Genomic DNA, 24,096 nt, shown 5'->3' with positions numbered 1-24,096 from the left:
TTTGCCAGGTGTCCCTCTCAGCTGCCCTTAGCAAATGCATCGAGCTTGCTCCAGGGCTGCTGTCAGCTGTGTGAAACTCGAGCACTGCGCAGGTCTTGCTCGAGATAACAGCAGCTTTGTAGCTCGCTGCTTTTACAGGTGCCTCGAACGTACCAGACTGATGGTGTTCGGGCCTTCTCTTGTCGACGGCACACCACGCAGATACCCGCTTTCTCATCGGTCTCCCGATCACAGTGGAGTAAAAGAAAGAACTTGCATTTGTATAGTGCCTTTTGTGACCTCAGGACATCCCAAAGCGCTTGGCAGCCAATGAAGTACTTTTTTTTTTTGAAGTGTAGTCACTGTTGTAATGTAGGAAACGTGGCTGGTTGGACCGAGTGGCCTGTTTCCGTGTTAGAATTACATCGAAATTACATGTAGATCACGGCTTTAACCTTTCAGTCACAGACCTGCTTCATTGGATGTGGAAGGTTTGGTCACCAACAGTGCAAAACGACCAGGAAAAATTGGAAGGAGCAAAAAAAAACCTGCTGAGATAAGTGTAGGTGGTGCTGCAGGCACATCTCACAGCTTCATTCATATTACAAGGGCTGCCACAGAAGTTGATGCTGCCTTTGGCACTGTAATACAAATGTTGCAAGAGTCAACTAATCTAAGCCAAACAGTAGCATTTGGTCAGTCTAATTTGATTTTATATATATATACATATATATACATATATAATGTGTGTTGCTCGTAGGTAGTGTGGGATCTGTGATATTTAGCTGCTAACCTAGCAAGTCCGTTTTAAGGCCAAACATTGCCTTTTGGAATCAAGGTTATTTTTGGTGCTTATAAATTGTAGCCAAGATCAATTAGAGAGAAATAAATTGCTTGTAAATTTGAGGCCGCAGGTAACGAGATAAGCCTGGCATCCTCTTATTTTAATACTGTTCTTTTTTTATATCTAATAGTAATAGAAGCTTGTTGAATGTAAGTTTTATATCAATATAACATAATAAAAGCTGTACGTTTGGCACGCATATTCCGGCATCACACTTCAGTTGACGCACTCAAATTTCTGTGTCACACTTAAAAAAATATACATGTATATAAAGAAGCAAAGGCAACTGTTTGAAATGCACAAAATCCTCCAGCGATTGAAACTGCTTTGATACAGGAGCCAGTATGTCTATAACCTCTGACTTAGCTCATCAATCGCACTTTTAGAAGAAAAGACAGCAGGCCGGGGTTCTGACTTGCAGCCTGAAGAACAATTAAAATCTGGCCTTATCCAATGTTTATTTAACATCAGTTAGACCCTGTGGCCCTAAAGAGACGCAGCTTCGCCTAAGCAGCAGAATAATACATTGTGCACTTCAAGTTATATTTTTATAAAGCATTTATATCGTCTGGCGTACCATTAGTAACACCATGGGTGCTCAATGAATATATGTGCAGCTCCAGGAAAGCAGTGCCTTAACAGCAACCTCTGTGTGCCACTTTCCCCTTCTATTTTGGTTTGTTCCATCCCCCCCTCAAGAAAAATTTTAACCTGTAAAAGTTAAGCGGAGGTGGACGGCACATTGTGGGAACCGAAGAAATGTGGGTCCCTAGAATTCCCTGTTTTATTTCGAAGAGGGTCAGGAATTTTTAAAAAAAGGTGCGTGTCTGCTGTTAACAGCACTCGTGTAAAAGCATGTTGCTTATCCTGGGACTCGGGAACATAATCTGTATGGAATTCGTGAGGGCAGATTATGTAGTGGAGTCCTGTATGCCTGAGCAACATTTCGATGTTGTATATATTCCATTCATGTAATTTGGCCCCGAGTGTTCTTAAATCTCATTAATAACACCACATGACAAGTTGCCCTTCAACAAGAACAGCCACTTGTGTAGCCCTCACGAATATCCTCGAGCAGCTTACAAGGGGAGAGCAAGAGCGAGTACAGGGAGGGGGGGGGGGGGGAAGGAAATGGAAGTTATGGTCAAAGATTTGATCTTTAAGGAGGCTTTAACTGTCAGCCCATTGGCAACCGATAGATGGAAAGCCTAGCTCAGAGAGATGAAGCAAATTGGTTTTGGGTAAAAGTTCTAAGGAGCAGGAGCACTGTCACTGCAAGATCAGCTGTCAGTGGTGAAGAGGAAGGAGTGGGCAATAAGTGATAACGCAGAGCCAGAGTGGCGAGGAGTGCAGCCTGCAGCGTAAGGCTGAAGAAGATCGCTGAGGTAAGGTGGAACCCGTGTGGACCGACTTGAAGACGAGGGCCTTGAATTCGGTACAAGGGGCGGGGGAGCCACTGGAAGTTGAAAAGAACGAGTGTACTGGATGGGCAGGAATTTTTTTTGTAAGAGAGGTTGGAGTTAACCGGGGTTTTGTGAATCACCTCCTCCACTCAATCAGCTGTACATCCACCATTGCCTTATCCGTGCGCCTTTAAAACTGGCCTCCTTATATTTGCCCAAGAATAGTATGGATCAGAAATTCCCAAAATATAAGCTTGGTCCTCTTGGGCAAGGGAATGGAGGATTCCTGACAGCTCGGGGCTGAACCTTAGCATCAGGGAGGCAGCCCCTTCAGAAGAGGATGGGGAAAAATTGCTGGGAAGATAAGCAACGGCTAAGTTTATCTATGATGAGCTGTAATATTTAGCCATTCTAACTGGTATAGTTTAACTCCCTCCCATCAGACAATTTAAATTAACTGAGTGCTTTTCTTATACGGGACGGTCAGAAGTTCAGTATGTTTTTATCAGTTGTGCAGTAATCAGTGTGTCTTTTCTTTGTTTCTGTCACCTGGGCCCTAATTAATTGGCCGGGCACGGACGCTGATTCTTGTGGTATTGAGATTAGTTTGAATTTTTATATTTTGGGGAGGGGTGAACGAGGAACAAAGGGGTGCCCTTATCCCATATTTACATGTAAACAAAAGCCACTTGAGTGCTCGTGTGCCAGGCGTACTGGCTCGTGCGTGCAGCTATTGTTTCCAGCGGGAGAATACCATCTGGGGGCTTTTGCGGTACAAGCCAATTTATTTGCTAACAGTGACCACCAACCCCCCACCCCCCCCGACCCCGGCCATGTTGTGCTTAGTGATTAGAAATGGCTGCATTCTCTTAAAGATGCATCATCTTCATGGAAAGCTGGGTGGCAAGCATTGTTTTATAGCGTCTGTTTGCAAACGCACAATTGCACTGAAATAAAGCATTGCATCAGTCAACGTGACATTGTGATGAAACTGACATTCAGCTCTTCCTCGTTGTCTAAAATTTGCCAGTGCTTTTTTTTCAAATGAAGGAAGTATCCCCGTTAAAAGAGCATAAAAGATTTCTGCACAAAAACATGCAACGGTTTAAAAAAAATAATTATTTGCCATTTATGTATCGGATCATTTTCCTGGCTTTTCCAACACTTTATTTTCCCTCCTTTATAAAATATTTCATGGTTACATCAACACGTACAAGAAATCCTTTCCCTGGGGTTGTTTCCGTGGGCACTGGAAGCCCTCTTAAGTATTTCACTTAAGTAGCTGTTTCTCGGTTGTGAATTTGAGACGATGAACGTCAGTAGGGTGTTTGAACACACGCACCCCCTCCCGTTCCCCCACGCACGCTTCAGCGGAATAGTGCTTGGGAACGGACAACCTAGGTTGTTTTTCCTGTTTTTCCTCCTTTTCCCCCCCCCCCCTCCCCCCCCCCCCACTTCCTGGGTGCATAAAGTGAGGCCAATTGGAGTGCTAGTTTGAAAGTGTAAGTGTCTACTGTCAGACTAGAGTTGTCAACCCTGCAGGAATGTCCTGGAGTCTCTAGGAATTAAAGATTATTCTCCTGGACACTGTTGCAAGCAACCCAGGATAAAAATCCTAGAGGTGGTAAAAGAAATTGTTTGTTTCTTCCATTTGCTTTGAACACTTTCACCTTTTAGTTCTAAACATATTGGAGAATGGGGGTGGGCGGTGGTGGTTAGGGGCAGGAAGTCATGTGATGAAACCTCCAGGAATAAGTTCGACCAGAGTTGGCGACCCTACGACAGACAGGATCAGATTTGATGGCCATTTTCTCTTCCCCCACAACAGCAAAGTAGCATGCCAACATTTACTGTCTTTTTACAGAGAGAGTGAAATGTTCTCTGAACTTTTACTTGTCCAGCAGTCACATTCTTTCTCCCCGGTGGAAGCTTAACATGCTGCCTTCACTGAGCTATTTTGACTGGATGAGGAGCTTGCTCTCACCCTGAAATTAATCCTGAGGAAGGGATTATTATCTGCCTGGATCAGGCCCATCTCCCAGCCCCTCTCTGGTAGACTGCTTTTATCCAGCAGACTTTTTATTTTGAATGGGAGGGGGTGGGGATGCAGGGTTGGGGGGTGGGGGGATTTTCCCCCTTGCTTATTGGACTAATCAAAAAGATTCTACATGGACATTATTCAATGGGTGAGGAATTGACTGCCTGAAATATTATTCCTTCCGTTTGACTGGAATAGAATTTGTTTACGATTGAGAGTAAGGGAGGCAGAGGATTTAGTGTGTTCAAATCTACAACCTGCATAGAATTACATAGAATGCACAGCATAGAAACAGGCCATTTGGCCCAACAGGTCTATGCTGGTGTTTTTGCTCCACACGAGCCTGCTCCCACCCCTCTTCATCTAACCCCTATCAGCATAACCTTTTTAGTGGTGAGTTTCCCTTTAAATAATTCTGATTAAAGGCCTTTGTGAGTCAGATCTCTTGGTTTATGCCTTTCTTTATTCATGGTCCTAACTTCATTCAAGTTGTATTTTTGGACTGGCACAGATGTCACTTGGCAAACTGACTGCTAAATACATTTCAATGTTAGTTTTGTAGTCACAAGAGCGCCCACTGTTTTCTGTTCAACTGGTACTGAGTGACTGGGTTGAATGTACACTGCTGTACCATTGCCCAATACCGCCTAGTTGGCCGAAGCATAAATCTATGGATTTTTCCAATTTTCTCCCTGCTCTGGCGAAGGTACTGGTTTCCCTCCAAGTAGTCATTTGTCATGTGTGAGCTTACAACAACTTGCATTCATATAGCACCTTTAATGTAGTAAAACGTCCCAGGGTGCTTCACAGGAGTGATAGCAAACTAAATTTGACACTGAGCCACATAACGACAGGTGACCAAAAGCTTGGTCAAAGAGGTAGGTTTTAAGGAGTGCCTTAAAGGAGGAGAGAGAGGTAGAGAGGTTTAGGGAGGGAATTCCAGAGTTTTGACAGTGAGTCAGCAAGCTATTGAATTGTGTGGGGCATCACAGTTGAGCCTGATTCTGCCCCTGCCCAATATATCTATCTATATACACTCGGGCTTTCAAGTACAGATCGCTGTTTTGGAGCAGGAACCTCCCTAGTCAATTATCGCTGGGGCCAATAGTAAAGCCTTTTTTTTAATATATATATATATATATATATATATATATATATATTCATTCTCAGGATGTGGGCATCACTGACAAGGGCGCATTTATTGCCCATCCCTAGTTACTCTTGAGAAGGTGGTGTTGGGCCTTCATCTTGAACCACTGCAATGTGTGTGGTGAAGGTGCTCCCGCTGTGCTGTTCAGCAGGGATTTCCAGGATTTTGACCCAGCGACCATGAAGGAACGGTGATATATGTCCAAGTTGGGATGGTGTGTGACTTGGAGGGGAGCTTGGAGGTGATGGTGTTCCCATGCACCTTCTGCCCCAGTTGAGATCAACTATCTCAGCATGTACTGAATACCTGGGGCATTCCTGCTTTACATAGCTAGGAACAGTAAAAAAAAAAAAAATCAGAATTGCCCATCGTGGTCACTACACAATGCTCCCTGCTGGAAAATGGACATTGCGCTTGCCTGTGATACCCTGTGTGGGCAAATAGCCAGCTGCTACTCACTGTTTAGGCTCACACATGAAACTTAGGCACTGGGGCAATATGTTGGAAGGCCTCTGGCACTGTGAAACCATTCCTTCAGACGAAGAGAGTAATAAAGGGGCAAGAAAAGGGTTGCCAAACACTTTAAGAAGGCAGTGTCCCTTTAACCCTGCTTCCTCTTTTTATTAACCAAATGGTTTCACTCCTTTGGCAAAAAATATATATATCGTCATTGTTGAAATTTTTGCTACTTTGCCTTTAATCCTTTGTGGCCATGTTGCAGACAGCTTGGCGTGGTGTAGGTCTGAGGAGTTTACGGTAAGCTTCTCCATCCCTCCACCCCCACTGCACTGCAGAACAATGACCCCCGCCAACAATAAATGGGCAGCTTTTCCATAGCGACTGGGCCACAAAAGGTGACGCAGGACTGGAATGCACTGGGGTCGGGAGTCTGAAGCCACAGGACAGCCCAGATGACCCAAGCCTCGAGGAGAGCGCCTGATAAATGACTCGTCTTTTTTTTTTAGTCTAGCAAGAACGCTGTTGCTTTGCGAGCACACGGTGGAGTGATTGGAAGCTTGGGGGGTGATTTCTCTGTCTGTGTGCTTACAATTCAAAACTGGATGGAACTGGTGCACATACCCCCCAGGAAGGCCCTGGCAACAACCTAGTGCTGTGTTACTACACTGCTCAGTACAGGGGCTTTGCCTAGCACACACTGTGCTAATACATACTGAAGTCACTGTTTTTGAATTTAAAAAAAGAATTGGCTGTAAGTGTTTATTTAACCTTGGTTGACTCTTAGAGACAACCTAGCAAGCCAGTTATCGGGGCAACTAAGGATGGGCAATAATTTCAGCCCTGTCAGTATTGCACGCCTCCCAAGAGCAATTTTTAAAAAATAAATTACAAACATTTCACATGCCTGCCAGTACCGTTTACCCAATCAGACTGGCAATAAAGTTAACATCTCAAGTGCCATAGAAGTACCACTGCCTTCTTGTGCAGTGCTTTCATGAAGCTGAATTCAAAGACGTAGACTGTTTCAATAAAGTTACTCTTTAAAAGAAATAGGTTGTACCATTCTGTGTGAGGATACTCTTTTTCCATTTTCTCCCCACTCTTCGAGGTCCGAGACTCGTGCTGGGGTACTGCACCACACGCACACTGGTCACCTTCCTAAGCGGCCATCTTTATCTGTGAGCATAAACAGTGGAAGTATCGCAGCCAAGCCTGATCCTGTCCTTACTTGACGACAATAATTTGACATACCCGGTACTGTACTATGTCCACTTGAACTATGGAAAGAGAAACAAGTTGGGCGGTAACTTTGAGCCGTATGATTCTGGAGTGAAATGCTGGTGATTACAGGTCTTATCACTGGCGTTGGGAGCAACTCAAGATCATTTTACCCCAGGAGAGTGCAGCCAATGGAAAACGTGTAGTTCTCCCTCTGTCAGACTGCATTCCTCAATATAATTGACCTGACCTACAAGGGGACCAACTACATTCTGCTGTGAGTCTACGAACCTGCTGTCGAGTCAAGCAGCCAAACAAAGGGAGCTGGTCTTGTGTGTCTGCGCTTCTCTACAATTGGGCCTGAGTATTACATAGTCAAGCTCAGCGAGTCTTTGGAGACTGGCACCCAGTGACAAATCTAAATCGGTGGTTGGGAGGGGAGGGGGGGCTGTCAAAAGTGGTTGCTGAGCTCAAACCAGAACGATAGGAAAGTAGGTTTTACAATAAAATAGTGCCGTACAAGAATTGGAAGTATGTTATACATTAAAGTGTATTGGTTTCCCATGCAGATCGCGCCCCTCCCCAATTACATTAAATAAGCTTAGTGACGACACTAGGGTGCTTGTGGTACTGGGTTTGATGCAGGTTTGGTCTGTCACATCTGGCAGTGGTGCTGGTACTCTCGATTCTCATCCCTCTGCTCATTTACCATTGTCAAAACAAACTAAAGTGATCATTTACCAAACTAACGTGACTGGTCAGAAAAGCAACGCTGAGCCTGACTTACTGCAGGGCTTTTTCTCATTCAGGATTAATGTTTTTTGGTGATATTCTGACCTTCTGTTTAAGCACTCTGTGTTTTCCATCTGATATTTTGTTCATGTGATATTTAATTGAACTTGTGCATTCTTCACCACCCTATCCCTTCCATGGGTTTTCCCCAGTGAAATGTTTGAATGAATAAATACCTAATTAAGAGCTGGGGGGGGGGGGAACCCAGTAAGATTACTTGAATATTCACTGTGAGTCCTACAAAATGACTTTCAGTAGAGATTCCAGTCAACTGTTTGAGGCTAAGTGCCTGTTCGTTTTGCCCATTAATAAATGTGCTGTTCTAATAAGCTTACACTATTTCCATCTCCATAAATTATGATTTTCTTTTCACAATGATAAATGTTTCTTTCAGTTGTGGCCCTGTGACATCTCTTCCAAAACCAATGGAGTTCCCCTTTGATCACTGCATTCTCAGTTCCCGTAGGTCTGTTTGGGATCCAATGGCTTGTGACTGTGTTTTATTATCTGTAATATGTTATGAAATCTTGCGTTTGCGTGCACTTCCTGTCAAGTTTTTCTATTAGAAAGTCTTGTCCACTTTTATAATGGAAACTGCGTCTGCAAGCTTGTCACCCTGTAATCGCACCGTTCCACCAGTGCTCACACTTGGATTTCAGTAGTGAAATAGTGAACTTTTCATGTTGTGTACATTCAAATTGTGAAAGACACCCAGTAATACATAGGAACATGAGTAGGCCATTCAGCCCCTCGTGCCTGCTCCACCATTTGATAAGATCATGGCTGATCTGTGATTTAACTCCATATACCTGCCTTTGGCCCATATCCCTTAATACCTTTGGTTGCCCAAAAGCTATCTATCTCAGATTTAAATTTAGCAATTGAGCTAGTATCAATTGCCGTTTGCGGAAGAGTTCCAAACTTCTACCACCCTTTGTGTGTAGAAATGTTTTCTAATCTCACTCCTGAAAGGTCTGGCTCTAATTTTTAGACTGTGCCCCCTACTCCTGAAATCCCCAACCAGTGGAAATAGTTTCTCTCTATCCACCCTATCTGTTCCCCTTAATATCTTATAAACTTCGATCAGATCACCCCTTAACCTTCAAAACTCCAGAGAATACAACCCCAATTTGTGTAATCTCTCCTCGTAACTTAACCCTTGAAGTCCGGGTATCATTCTAGTAAACCTACACTGCACTCCCTCCAAGGCCAATATGCCCTTCCGAAGGTGCAGTGCCCAGAACTGCTCACAGTACTCCAGCTGCGGTCTAACCAGGGTTTTGTATAGCTGTAGCATAACTTCTGCCCCCTTGTACTCTAGTCCTCTAGATATAAAGGCCAGCATTCCATTAGCCTTCTTGATTATTTTCTGCACCTGTTCATGACACTTCAATGATCTATGTACCTGAACCCCTAAGTCCCTTTGGACATCCACTGTTTTTAACTTTTTACCATTTAGAAAGTACCCTGTTCTATCCTTTTTTGATCCAAAGTGGATGACCTCACATTTGTCTACATTGAATCCCATTTGCCACAGTTTTGCCCATTCACCGAATCTATCAATATCACTTTGTAATTTTATGTTTTCATCTACACTGCTTACAATGCCACCAATCTTTGTGTCATCGGCAAACTTGGATATGAAACTTTCTATGCCTTCATCTAAGTCGTTAATAAATATTGTGAATAATTGAGGCCCCAAGACAGATCCCTGCGGGACTCCACTCGTCACATCCTGCCAATGTGAGTACCTTACCCATTATCCCTACTCTCTGTCGCCTTTCGCTCAGCCAACTTCCTAACCAAGTCCGTACTTTTCCCTCAATTCCATGGGCTTCTATCTTAGCTAACAGTCTCTTATGTGGGACCTTATCAAATGCCTTCTGGAAGTCCATATAAATAACATCCATTGACATTCCCCTGTCCACTACTTTAGTCACCTCTTCAAAAAATTCAATCAGGTTTGTCAGGCACGACCTACCTTTCACAAATCCATGCTGATGCTCTCTGATTAACTGAAAATTCTCGAGGTGTTCAGTCACCCTATCCTTAATTATAGACTCCAGCATTTTCCCCACAACAGATATTAGGCTAACTGGTCTATAATTTCCCGGTTTCCCTCTCTCTCCTTTCTTAAAAAGCAGAGTGACGTGCAATTTTCCAATCTAGAGGGACAGTTCCTGAATCTAGAGAACTTTGAAAGATTATAGTTAGGGCATCCGCAATGTGCTCACCTACTTCCTTTAAAACTTCCTTTAAATACAATTGTTGATCTTCCAATTTTAAACTATATAACACTAGGATGAAGTATTGGTAGTTACAAGTCCATCACTAATGGCGGGAGCAATTTGAGCTTATGAGTTAAGAGTATTGTACAATAAATGTGTTGGGTTCATTGTAATTTTCCTGTGATATACGGGCACCAAATAAGCCTCGTGATAAGACTGCTCAAATTCCTAAAGGCCTATGTGGCATTGCTTCTCCCCGAGAAGGTTACTTGTGACCATATTGACGCTCAGTCAGTGTTACTGGCTGATTCTTACTACTAACTCCCCCATTCTGTTTTGTTTAATTTAGGGGATATTCGGCAGCTTCTGGTGTGGATCAAAACCAACTTGCTCAAAGAGCGGCCAGAACTTTTCATACAAGGCGACACTGTGTAAGTACAAATTCAGCTCCCGGTTCTTTAGTGTACATACCCGCGTGGTGTACGTGTACACAGACACGCACGCGCACCCGCCCCAGTGAGTAACCGAGCCACGTGGACTAGGCTGAGCCCTTGCCTTGGCTCAGTTAGCTGACATCAGCCAAGGCAGGGTTGGGTGCGCTACAATTGGCCTCATAAGCCGTGAATTGGGGAAGCGTCAATCGTCTAGAGTTCCCAATCTCGGTGGGCGATCCAGCGACCTCTGCTGGAAATGTCGATGCATTGACATCAGGTGAAGACAGGATTGAGGTTGATGGTAGAGTCCCCACCTCGGTTGTATAGCCTGCAGATATTTGCTGTTCAAGGGTGCAAAGAATCACCGTTTGGATAGGGTACTAGAGGTCATCCAGAGCCTAGGGGTCCTGTACCCCATCGAGCATTTGCCACCTTCAGGAGAAGAGAGAAAAGTGGCACGGAAAAAATTTGAATAAGCTTGATTTGAAGGATTTCTTTGCCGAGCCTGGAAGACAGACTCCAATTGGAAATGAGTCGGATTCACTGGGCTGATAACAGATTGGGGCTGGGGAGGTCGTTTGCATGGAATACTTCCAGCATCTACCATCAGCTGCTGCATATTATAGTTTTTGAATGGACCGATTGGCACCTGGATTTTGCTTTTTAACATGTCTGCTGAGATTTGCCCTTCTCAGCCCATTGCCCCTATTCTCACTGAGCTACATTGGCACCCCGACCCCCCAGTGCATTGAATTTAAAATCCTCATCCTTGTCTTTAAATCCCTTCATTGCTTCACCCCACAATAACTCTGCAGACTCCTCTAGCTTTATATTCCCCTCCTCCTCCCTCTTGTGCATCTCTTTTTTTCCACCCCACCCCCCTCCACTTCACTCCACCACTGGCAGCAGAGTCTTCAGCCTTGCTCTCTGGAACTCCCTCTCCATCTCTCTCTCTGCTCTTCTCTCCACCTTAAATTAAAAAAACGTTCTCGCATCCCCTCTTTTCAACTAAAAGCCAAAGTACTGCAGGTGCTGGAAATCTGAAGCAAAAAAAAAACAGAAAACGACAACAACCTTGGTGCCTTGAACGTGGAAAAATGTCCTGACAATGCTGGAGGCACTCAGCAGGTCAGTCAGCGTCTTTGGAGAGAACAGACCAGTTAACCTTTTGGGTGCGGATTCTTCTTCAAAAGAATTTTGAGTTTTAAAGGCTGGCCTGCACCTGAGCCCAATCCCCAATCTGCCCAGTATCTGCATAGGTCTTGCTTTCCAGCAGTAGGGACGCTGGCTGATTCCCTCCTCCCCAAGCCCAGGGACACTGAGGCTAATTACAGTGCTGGCATCAGCTAACAGTACAGGCCAGTGATGGAACTTAGGACCCCCAGTTTATTTGGCTGAGTACGGAGTAAAGGAGGAGAGCGGCGGAGAGGTCGAGGGAGGGAATTCCAGAGCTTAGGGCCTAGGCAGCTGAAGGCACGGCCACCAATGGTGGAGCGATTAAAATCGGAGATGCGCAAGAGGCAAGAATTGGAGGAGCGCAGAGATCTTGGGGGGTTGTAGCGCTGGAGGAGGTTCGAGATATATGCATTGCCTCCATTGCAAGATACAAGAGGGCAATTGTTGCTGGTGTGACCATAGCCTAGCATGAGTCAGCACCTTTTAAGCGAGGAGGGCAGATAGGTGATTTCCACCCCCCACCTATACATTCTCATTCTCTGGGTTTTATTAAGGAGTGCGTAGCAGGGTGTAGTTGCAATTTGCAATGGTTTTTGTTGCATTTATCCATAAAGGAATACATGGCTTGGGAGCAGCTTTTAAACTGTGCAGTGTTTCACAGGGTGCAGCTGTGGGTGAACAAGATCAGTGCTTTGTGAAGAAGGACTGAATTGGAATTCTGGGCCAGTGCTTGTTGACACTCATCAGTGACACCATTCTGATTCACACGGTTTCTGGAATATTCTGAGTCACCGTTTCCTGTGGATTTGCTCGGCAGTCTTGCTGGAAACTTGAGCACCATCCCTGGGTGGTTTTAAAAAAAAAAGCAAGCACCAGAATGCAAGACATCTGCAAGCCTCCATTCAGAACCATGTCTTGGTTTGGACCTGGGGAGGGGAAAAGGGGAAATTCTGACCAGTTGAGTGTTCGTGATTGCTGTGCTCTCCAGTGGTGGTTTTCAAAGTTTTTTGTTTGAGGGATCCCCTGCAAATATTAATGCACTCCCGGAGACCCCCCTGCAGATGTCGAGGCGCTCCCGGAGACCCCCCTGCAGATGTCGAGGCGCTCCCGGAGACCCCCCTGCAGATGTCGAGGTGCTCCCGGAGACCCCCCTGCAGATGTCAAGGTGCTCCCGGAGACCCCCCTGCAGATGTCGAGGTGCTCCCGGAGACCCCCCTGCAGATGTCGAGGTGCTCCCGGAGACCCCCCTGCAGATGTCGAGGCGCTCCCGGAGACCCCCCTGCAGATGTCGAGGCGCTCCCGGAGACCCCCCTGCAGATGTCGAGGCGCTCCCGGAGACCCCCCTGCAGATGTCGAGGCGCTCCCGGAGACCCCCCTGCAGATGTCGAGGCGCTCCCGGAGACCCCCCTGCAGATGTCGAGGCGCTCCCGGAGACCCCCCTGCAGATGTCGAGGCGCTCCCGGAGACCCCCATGCAGATGTCGAGGCGCTCCCGGAGACCCCCATGCAGATATCGAGCGCTCCCGGAGACCCCCATGCAGATATCGAGGCGCTCCCGGAGACCCCCATGCAGATATCGAGGCGCTCCCGGAGACCCTCATGCAGATATCGAGCGCTCCCGGAGACCCCCATGCAGATATCGAGGCGCTCCCGGAGACTCCCTGCAGATATCGAGGCGCTCCCGGAGACCCTCATGCAGATATCGAGCGCTCCCGGAGACCCCCATGCAGATATCGAGGCGCTCCCGGAGACCCCCATGCAGATATCGAGGCGCTCCCAGAGACCCTCATGCAGATATCGAGCGCTCCCGGAGACCCCCATGCAGATATCGAGGCGCTCCCGGAGACTCCCTGCAGATATCGAGGCGCTCCCGGAGACCCCCATGCAGATATCGAGGTGCTCCTGGAGACCCCCTGCAGATATCGAGGCGCTCCCGGAGACTCCCTGCAGATATCGAGGCGCTCCCGGAGACCCCCATGCAGATATCGAGGTGCTCCTGGAGACCCCCTGCAAGCAGTAACACAGACCAGGCCCCCCCATCCTATCCTCCAAAAGGCAGTGTCAGCTACCCAAAGGGAAAATCGTGCCATCATTGCAGACAATATTTATAATGATCTATGGCAAAGTAGTAAATCAACATATACAGAAATTTGAAGACTGATGGACACAGGTCTTTTAACCATTGGGACCCCTCGTAATTGCCTCATGGAATCCGTAGGGTCTGTGGACCCTGATTTGAAAACCTATCTTCTGCAGAGGATACTTTTACGTAGCTTCTGCCTTGCTGAGGAAACAATAAACCCTGGATATTTATAACCAGGACCAGAGTTTATCAGAGAGCACTGTAGTGATCAGCACTGTTAGAAGGGAGTGTTATATGAGGTTCTCTCTTAGTGAGGGAGTCGTAAACGATTTGTGTTATATCAGATCTGGTGACACGCAGTCTCCGAGGTCTGGTAGCAAGGGGCAGCTGTGTGCCATGAATATTTAATGATTCTCATTATTTTCTAAGTATCTTAACTTGTTATTTGTTATAAAATTTGGCGGTGACTTGTTAGAAATCCAGCTTCAGTTATAGGCCCCTTCATGCCAAATATTTATTTGTGTGTGGGTGCCTCTTAATTAGACTGAAATGAACTTTTAACCTGTAATGTTCATGCTGTATTCTGGCGACAGCTTGTCCCCTAAAGGTATCATCTCTGCCATCGTAAGTGATAAAGACTCTACGCACCCACTATAAGGCTAGAAAGTGCTCGAAATCGTTACTCCCAGGTCCCTCCATCCTCCCGCTCCCTCCTGCGATTGGTGCAGTGTTCAGTGTAGCTCCCGAGTCATACACACCAAGAAGGTCCCAGATTTCATAGAATCGTACAGCACAGATTGAGGCCAGTTGGCGCATCGTGCCTGTGCCGGTGTGATCCCTGGCTTCGGCTGAGTTAGCCGATCTCAGTTAGGGAAGGCTTCATTTGGCCTATGCGGCCCAGGTTAGGGAGCAAGACTAATCATATGGTCTTGATCGCCATCAAGTGACCTTTACCACAAAGTGCCTATATGAAAGAAAGAACTTGCATTTATATAGCGCCTTTCACAACCTCCGGACGTTCCAAAGCGCTTTACAGCCAATGAAGTACTTTTTGAATTGTAGTCACTGTTGTAATGTAGAAAATGCAGCAGCCAATTTGCACACAGCAAGATCCCACAAACAGCAATGTGATAATGATCAGATAATCTCTTGGTTGAGGGATAAATATTGGCCAGGGCTCGCCTGCTCTTCGAATTTTGCCATGGGATCTTTTACATCCACCTGAGAGGGTAAACAGGGCCTCGGTTTAACATCTTATCTGAAAGGAGGCACCTCCGACAGTGCAGCGCTCCCTCAGTTCTGCACTGGAGTGTCAGCCTGCATTTTTTGTGCTCGGGTTTTTGTGTGAATGTCGGGCGGGCCAGATCAGGCTTGGCTGTGATGCCTTCTGTGGAGGAACAGCCTGCCGGGACTCGCTGTCCAGGCTCACAGATGACAATGACCACGGGATAGGTACTGGAAGGGTTGTAGCCCCCCCCCCATTGGACCTGCAACCCAGAATGAGTCAGCAGTTTGATGAGAGGAAAGAAGAAAAATTGCTAATCATTTGACCTGTTTCTTTTAAATGCGTATTTGCCACATTGAAAACTCTCAAAATCTTGGTGAACTTCACGGATGTCACAATGCATGATGCGCTGCAGCAGCTTTCAGCTTCCGTCTGGCCCTCAGGATTTGCTTTAAAATTCAGGGCACACCGAATGGCTTGAAGTGTGCACCACTCCTATTTTTGAGGAGACAATTAAAGTGTGCTGGAGATCAAACAGCTTTCCTCCAGCTCTGATCATTAACTGATGTACTGATGCTTTCCCTTTGTAGACACGCTTTAAATTAATAGCTCTGATAGCATTTCCAAGTGTCACTTTAACATGCTTCTCCTCTGTTTGTGCGCACTGCCAAGCAACTGCTCCCAGCTCACTTGTGTGAGATTTAGTGATTATAAGCGGTGACTGTATAATGAATTAAAGGGGAAGGTGACTCCACGGGTAAGTGCTGTCATTCATTACTTACCCATTGAACACTTCTCTGGGTCTAATGCTATTTTTATTTGTGGTTATACAGAGCTAGGTTACTGAAGAGACTTCGGAAGGTGGGGAGAGGTGGAGCAAGGCAGAGGGGTTTAAGGAGAGTTCCAGAGTGCAGGGGTGTGATGGCTGAAGACTCTGCCACTGATGGGTGCAAAAGGGTGGCGGAGGGGGGGGTTGTATAGTCCACAGACACAGAAATGGAAGATGCAAGCTGAAACTTAGGGTCGACAGGGATTGTTGAGGTAGGGAGGGGCAAGGCCATGTAGGGATTTGTAAATGAGCGCAAGGATTATAAATCAGAGGAATTCATGATCAAACTATACAGTGCTCTGGTCAGACCACACCTTGGGCGCTGCACCCAGTTCTGGTCACCAAGACACGGGGGAGACATTCGAGTGCTGGAGGCTGTGCAGAGAAGAGCCACAAGGTTCATCTCAAGTGTTAGGGCTTTGAGTTACGAGGTAAGATTGGAGGAACTTGTGGCTTTTTAGCCTGTAAAGGAGGTGTCCATCTTACAGAGGGATATAAGATAGTAAATTCTAAAAATTAACGTAGAGTTCGAGAGTATGACAAGGGGGCGCTGGTTCAAACACGTGAAAGGCAAATTTATGACTGATATCAGGAAGTTGTTCTTCACACACAGAGCGATGAGTGTGTGGAATGGACTGCTGCATAGAGTGGTGGAGACAAAATTACAAGGCTTATTACAACCAATTGGATGCTGCAGTGGGGGGACTTTAGAGTCTTTAGATGGATGAACTAAGATGGGCCATAATTGTAATCTTGTGAAATCAATGTATAGGGGATGACGAGTCAGTGGAAGTGGGTGAAGAGAGGTAATAGGTGAATAGGACTTAATACAGGATTGGATGTGAGTGGGACTTTGTACAGGATAGGATGTGGGTGGGAGTTAGTATGGGTTAGGATGCGGATGGGACAGAGTGCGGGATAAGATGTGGGTGGGACAGCACAGGATAGGATGTGGATGGAACTTAGTACAGGATAGGAAGTGGGTAGAGAGTACAGGATAGGATGTGGGTGGGAGTTAGTACAGGATAGGAAGTGGGTAGAGAGTACAGGATAGGATGTGGGTGGGGGTTTGAAGGAGTTTGTGCCAAGTGGAGAAGAAGAGTGCTGGGGAAATTTTCTTAACTTTTTTCATTTTTTAAAAACTCTCCATTAACGGGCAGTCCAATTTCCCACAGCGGTGACTGGGACAGACCCACTGGAGTGACATACATAAAATTTGTTTTTATAAAGTGAAATCTTGTATTACTGAGTGCTAAATAGATGAATAAGAATTAAACATGGAATGCTTGGGGGAGATGGGACGTGAGGTCTGCTGGTGGCTAAGTTGCTAAATGCACCTGTCCAGTATGGAACTGAGCCATGCAGATCGGGAAATGCCCTGGTTCGTTCTAGGCCTCGGCTGAGTTAGCTAAGGCCAGCTCGGGACTGTGATGGGGTGCTAAAATACCGAAACTAAGGAGGGGAATGAATCAGCCAGGGCTCCCGCACCCGATTGCTGTCCCGACTGGAAAGTTTGTGGTCTTATATGTCGGGTGGGAACAAGATTCGGTTTAATGGTGATTTCCCCCCCCCCATAATAGAATAACTGGACAAAACTCACCGTCTGGGGTCGCACATGACGCGTGACCTTTTGGGCGGGGGTGTATCTGGTGGAACTAGCAAGGAGGCAACACTTGTGGAGAAGACAATTGTGAAGTAATCAATAGAAATTTTTCCGCAAGTTCTACACCTGATGGAACGCGGTGCATCACATTACAGTATAGTTTCTCCTCACAGGGTGAACCCATACACCAAACCTCACCAACAGCATGCTTGAACCAGTAAAGCACAATGTAACTGACAAAGTTCTTCAGAAAAGCACAACAACTATTCAAAAAGAATCAACAGAAGGTTATGTATATCGTTGTAAAAATTTATTTTTAAAGATAATTTGGAATGTTTTACAACAGAACAAAAAATTTTGTGATGTGCCCCATGGTTCAATTGGTGAATGCACTGAGCCGAGGGTATTCAGGGTTACGGAACTAAGGCAGGTCGATGGAGTTAAGATGCAGATCAGCCATGATCTAATTGAATGGTGGATCAGGATCAAGGGGCTGAATGGTCTGCTCCTGTTTCTATGTTCCATATAGACTTGGAAGGGGCCAGATTTGATCCCAGGTCTAAGCTGACCTCCGCTCGGGCTGGGGTTGTGGTCGGGATTTTGCAATTGGTCTCACTGTTCCTGGGCTAGAGACAGGAAAATGGTTCATGGTTCCCATTCCTGATTGCTATTCAGTGACTTCTGTGTGTGTGTGTGTGTGTGTGTGTGTGTTTGTAGACATTGGGTGACAACAGGATCAGTGTCTGATGTGATGTCTCTTCCCTCATTAATTTCAAAACATCTCCTTAAAAAAAATCTTCTGTGCTCCCCATACAGAGATACAAAAACAGGATCATTCCAGAGTCCCTCCAGGGATCTTCCATGCATCTTATTCCAAACAAGCCTCAGAGTAGATTGCCTGGCTGTCTTTCTTTGTATAACTCTGTGGAGTGAGAACCTAAGAGAAGGGGGAAAAAAATATATGTAATACAAAAAGGCAAGAAGCCAAATTTTAAAACTAGAGGGGCTGTGCTGATGACTCATTGGGTTAAATACTGAGAAGAGCCCAGATTTGGGCCTTGTTCTGGGTGATCTAAGCTGTAACACCAATGGGGATGCTGTAGTTGGCCTGATCATTCCTGGGTCTGACAGGGTTCCTGCTCCCCATTGTTGTCCAATGACTCTCCGCTGGAAAGTGTGCATGTATAACCTGATGGGTAAAGGCAATTCCCAGTGCAGCACAGCCATATTGACCAGAAGGTCTGAATCCTGATCTATGCTGAGTTGTTGGCAGTTGGGGGGGGCTACAATTGGGCTTCAGTTCCCCTTTGGTTCGGGAATGGAAAATCAGCCGGGTGATCGCTGACCATTGATGCCAGCTGGGATGTCCTTAGGTGTGGACATTGGGTGAAGACAGAATTGGGATTAGCTGTGATTCTCTACATAGATGAATTGCCTGCTGACCCACCACATGAATGACCATGTGGGGGAGGTACCAGAGGACGGCTGACCCTGGAATCCATCCCCCACCATTCGCTGTTAGAGGAGGCTGGCAGGGAGATGTGACTGTAACTGGACCAATCAAGAGATTAATGCAACTAGTCCAGTTTCTTCACTCAAACCTCTCTGGCAATTCAGATTCATTCTCATCCCGTCACTTACAAAATAAAACCGCAATAGTCATAACAACAAAATGGTAGTTCCAAAAATTGCGAGTGAGACTAAAACCACATAATGAGTTGCAGCTGTGATTTTATTTTCTGACCCCACACAAGAGGAGCCTGATGTCAAAAGCAGCAAGTGACTAGAGTCACTATTCGGCAAGTCAAGTCAATGTGGAGCAAAATATCAAAGTTAAACATAAATATATTTAGTCAAATTCATGGGCTATGAAAGGTGAACTATACACACCACGCTGAACTGAGTTTAGACAAGACGTAAGAATTATGGCTAATTTTTGGAGTCAATAGTGTACCTATTGCAACTATATAAAGGAGGGAAATTTGACACTATGCCACAGAATAGTATGATGGAAGCCGATGCCCACATCTCTCCAATCTCGGGCATGTCTTTGAGGCAGAACGTTCTGGGAGAGGTCACGGGACAGCTGTCTTGGCTGGAATGTGATGTGTGGCATTGGGAGATCTTTTAAGAGGCAAAGGGAGAAAAATAGGTAATTGGACAGAACTCAAAAACATTTGCTTCAAAACAACTTCAGACTTCAAATTGATGCCCTGCAGGCGATAGCCAAGTGTTTGTACCATTAAAGCTTTCAAAAGTTTTTTCTCAGGCCATGACCCAGGATATAAGTGTCCTGGCCAACATTTATTCCTCAACCAACACCACTAAAAACAAATTAACTGGTCCTTTATCTCATTGTTGTTTGTGGGAACTTTCTGTGCGCAACTTGGCTGCTGTGTTTGCCTAACTTACAACAGTGACTACACTTCAAAAATACTTCCTTGGCAGTGAAGCACCTTAGGGGCAACCTGAGGCTTTGAAAGGTGCTATATGAATGGAAGTTCTTTCTCTCTGCCTACTTCATTCATATAAAATTCTTATTGTTTGGCCTTCCTTCTCATGAGTCATCTCCTATCCAACACTGCTCCTGATGGCCATCATGTAACGCCCTGCTGGAAAGTACATGTGTGGAGGTCCAGCTGAGACTCTGATATGATGCCTCGTACAGTTGAACAGTCTACAGGCTCTTGGGTATTCAGGCTCACCAATGAATAATGGCCACTTGAGTTAGGTAGGGAAGGGCACCCATGAAACTGTAACCTGGCAGAGAACCAAAACCTAGAAGAGGTGAGAATATTGGCAAGAAGTAAGAGAATTTTTTTTTAATTAAGGGGAGGGGGAAATCCAACAGAATTATCAAATTAAACTTTTGATGCTAAATTTATTAAACCTATTGATGAGAAGTCAGTAGCTGTAGAATTTGTGTTTATCCCATGCAGATTGCATACACTCTTCCCAGAGGTGGGAGACGCCATGTTTACCCATCCAGAGAGTTTGAGTGCAGTTTGGCAAAGGCGAGGAGCCCTTCCCGCTGCTTGTCCAGCCAGTGGGAGACACTGAGACATTTCCCAGAGGTACATAAATGCAAGCCTTTCTTCCCTTAGGGCCACAGTACCCATTAGAGCGTTTGCTTACAGGGTTGATCCAGAGCTGAGGGGGAAGAATCCCAGCCCTTTGTGACAGACCTACCACTTAGTAAATCAGACTGGCTGGTCAGTCAGCAGTGGAGTACTGTGGACCTGCCTGGCTCAGATGTTGGATCACCTCGTCTGCCACTATGGGTGACTTTCCATTGGCAGGTACGTCATCATTGGGTCACTTTGACTCGAAAGAGACTCCGTTCAGCTTCCCCTCCCCTGCACCCCCTAAACCGGATAGTCACTAGGTTGTGGGTTCATGTCCCACTCCAGAGATTTGAGCACATAATCTAGGCTAGCACTTCAGAACAGTACTGAGGGAGTGCTGCACTTTCAGAGGTGCCATCTTTCAGATGAGACGTTAAACTGAGGCCCCATCTGCCTTCTCAGGTGGACGTAAATGATCACATGGCACTATTTTGAAGAAGAGCAGGGGAGTTCTCCCTGGTGTCCTGGCTAATATTTGTGGGACCTTACTGTGCACAAATTGGCTACCGCGTTTCCTATTTTACAACAGTGACTACATTTCAAAAGTTAGCTGTGAAGCGCTTCTGGACGTCCTGAGGTCATTGAAAGCAAGTTCTTTTTCTTCTCTTAGTTGATCATTAAGACAGCCTCCGCCATGTTTATATTATCAGTGCTGTCTCTGGTGTCGGGCTTTGTCAGTGTACAAATGTGTCAAAATATAAATGCAGCACATAAACCTACAAGAGCACCGAACATTTCTTGGAATCACAAACATTAACGTTTTCTTTCTGAACAGTTTTTCCACACAAAAAAAAAGTTGGATGTTCTTGCCAGTGGGGGGAAGAGAAGCTGCAACACCCCATTGTGGAGAGCTGTCGTCTTCATGTTACAGAAATGCCCTTTACACCTCTATCCCCTGTGCCTGGCTGTCTGTCCATATAAACAGTGACCCTTTAATATATATTTCAATAAACTCAGCAGCAAAGGGATTATGAAACTTTTATTCCCTCTCAGGCCTTGCTTATGAATTCTAAAGATGATGCCCCGGTTAAAATAAGTACCAGTTGCAGCACAGAATGGATAGAATAAGACTACTTTATTTTTATATTTACACTTTATTTTGCTAAGATATTGTAGGCCCGTGCTCCAATGGACAGGGGCACATACTCCAGGTTATTTTCATTTTTTAAATTGAGTTTTAAATTGCAAAAAATATGTTGATTGATGGTCAGGTTTGTTTGTGCAGAAATTAACCCAGCACAACTGGCTATTTTGAACATCTGAAATTGACCAATAAATTCAGCGACTGTGTCTGTGTTTACACACGGACAATATACTCATACACTGCGTTTATGTCAATTTCCCAGAAAATTCCGAGCGAGCATGCAGCTACACAGTCTTTAAATTAAAGATGAATCGGATCACAGCCTTTGAAATGTATGGAGAATCAGTCCTGCCTGATCACTGACCTCCCCGGTGTTTGTTTCCTTGTGTTTCTAGGAGGCCTGGCATTCTGGTTCTAGTCAACGATGCCGATTGGGAATTAATGGTTGGTATCGCCATTTCTCTAACACTCCACTCATTTGTTTAAATCAGGGACGGGGTGATCCTTAAAGTTAAGACAGCCACAGAATCGCTTGTTCACTGAGAGGCGGAAAAAAAGCTCTCCCGTTACTGATAAAACCGACATTTGTTCAATTTCAGAACCAAACCAAACCAAACGGATTTTTTTTTGATCTAGATCAGCAAATGTTTTTTTTTAAAAAAAAGCATTTTGCTAGTGAAGTATTCGGTCTGGTCATTTCTATTTGCACTAAGTACCCATTATATGAAAGTACAATGATATGGGCGCGGGAATTATTAGTTGCTGTTGCATGGACAGAAATGTAAATTACGCAGTTTACTCTAAAAATATTATTTTTACTCCATTCTAGATGAGTGATTCACGATAGTTAGAAAACAGTTTTATTGTTTTAATGAACTGCACTGTTTGGGGTTTTTTTGCAAATAATTGCAAGGAATATACCTCCATTTTATACTCCCAAGTAGAAAATGGCTGCTCTCACTATCCGACCTTGGTTAGTTAGGATTGAATAGCATTATAGTTGATTTTTTTTTTTTTTGGGGGGGGGGGGGGGGGTAAGAGAGAGAGTGGCAGTGGATTTTATTTTTAAAAGTCCCTTTCTCGTGGTCTACGTGTCGATTTCAGGTGCGTCTAATCTGGAGGTGCCAACTTTGGAAGCTCGGGTCCAATTTGAGTTGGGAGTTGATCCTTGCAACCAAAATTCTGCTGAAAGGAAAAACAAGAGGGGGAAACAAGTGTTATCAAACTTCACATGAGGGTGAAAAAAAAAAATCCAGTGACATATTAAGCGATAAATCCCATTCTAGATCGACACAAGGCCAAGACTATGGGATAACTGAGTGGGGCATTGTAACGAATATTTTGAGATTAGAAAATCCTATTGTAAATTGGTGAACGAATTATTAATTTGCACTGTGTTTATATGCAATAACTATCAGTTTGACTCGTATTTTCCCCTATCTTTTTGTTTTCGGTAGGGCCAATTGGATTACACACTGGGAGACCGGGATAACATTGTGTTTATATCAACTTTACACGGTGGTTAAAGGAACATTTTTTTTAAAAAAGAGGACGAGAGATAATCTATAACAAGATCTAACCGTGGGTTTTTTGTATCAAAAGTGAAGAAGTGCTCTGCTCATAGTTACCCGGATCCGTTTCGTGTAATATACAAATCGTTTGACCCGCAGTACATTAGGATTACTGACAAGACGGAGAAAATTATTTTTAAGTAGATTGTGAGCTACAAGATAAAATAAGCTTCTATGATCCTTAAAGTCTTTAATCCCTACTTCAAAAAAAAAGTAATTCCGACATATTAAGCATGGATGTAGATAATAAAATTGCATGTTTTAACATAATCGAGTCAACCCACAGTGATGTGAATTTTCCTCTCGTTAAAATCCAACGAAATGGATGCCTTTTAAAGACTATTTTCTGTTGTGTACATTCTCTTTTATGTTTGTAGTAAATTCATATTAAATCATGAATCTAATGTTTGGAGCTGCACTTCATTTATCCTTTAATGCCCTTCCACTTCTGCTTTATTATTATCGTTCCTCTCTCTTTCCCCCCCCCCCCCATGTCCCCCAAACACCTAAATTCTTAGCAGAGCTCTGGAAACGAAACGACCGTACGGTGAAACCCAACTTGCGGTGATGTCTAATTAAAGATACCGATGGATGTAAATTCTTTAAACGGTTCGCCTTCTCTTCACCTGCCGTTCGGTTGGACGATTTTTGAGGGCCCAAATCTGCGGCGTGATATAACTGGCCACTTTTAACCTAACTCTTTACAAAAAAAAATATTCCCAATAACACCGTCAGACACCGGTATCATCTGTGAGAGACTATATCGCAAATTTCAGAGAACAGTGCTTGAAAGACAGTATTTGTGAGATTAAGGGTGCAATACTTTAACAGTACGTGTCTGGTGGTTTATGAATGT

The 24,096-nt window shown here is 45.0% G+C and overlaps 1 protein-coding gene across 1 annotated transcript in view; it reads left to right on the top strand.

Moving 5' to 3' along the window:
• urm1 (ubiquitin related modifier 1) overlaps positions 1–23,644 on the top strand; it is a 35,993-nt gene extending 12,349 nt beyond the window's left edge. Inside the window, exons 3-5 of the mRNA XM_067969500.1 lie at positions 10,461–10,542; positions 22,065–22,113; positions 23,127–23,644. Of these exons, the coding sequence (XP_067825601.1) occupies positions 10,461–10,542; positions 22,065–22,113; positions 23,127–23,195 (200 nt within the window). The 3' untranslated portion in view covers positions 23,196–23,644. The remainder of the gene's footprint in view (positions 1–10,460; positions 10,543–22,064; positions 22,114–23,126) is intronic.
• The last annotated feature ends 452 nt before the right edge of the window (positions 23,645–24,096 follow it).

Source organism: Heptranchias perlo, chromosome 31 (genome assembly GCF_035084215.1).
Source record: "Heptranchias perlo isolate sHepPer1 chromosome 31, sHepPer1.hap1, whole genome shotgun sequence".
Taxonomy (NCBI): Eukaryota; Metazoa; Chordata; class Chondrichthyes; order Hexanchiformes; family Hexanchidae; genus Heptranchias; species Heptranchias perlo.
Note: the sequence above shows the minus strand (reverse complement) of the source record. Positions and strands in the feature narration are given on the sequence as shown.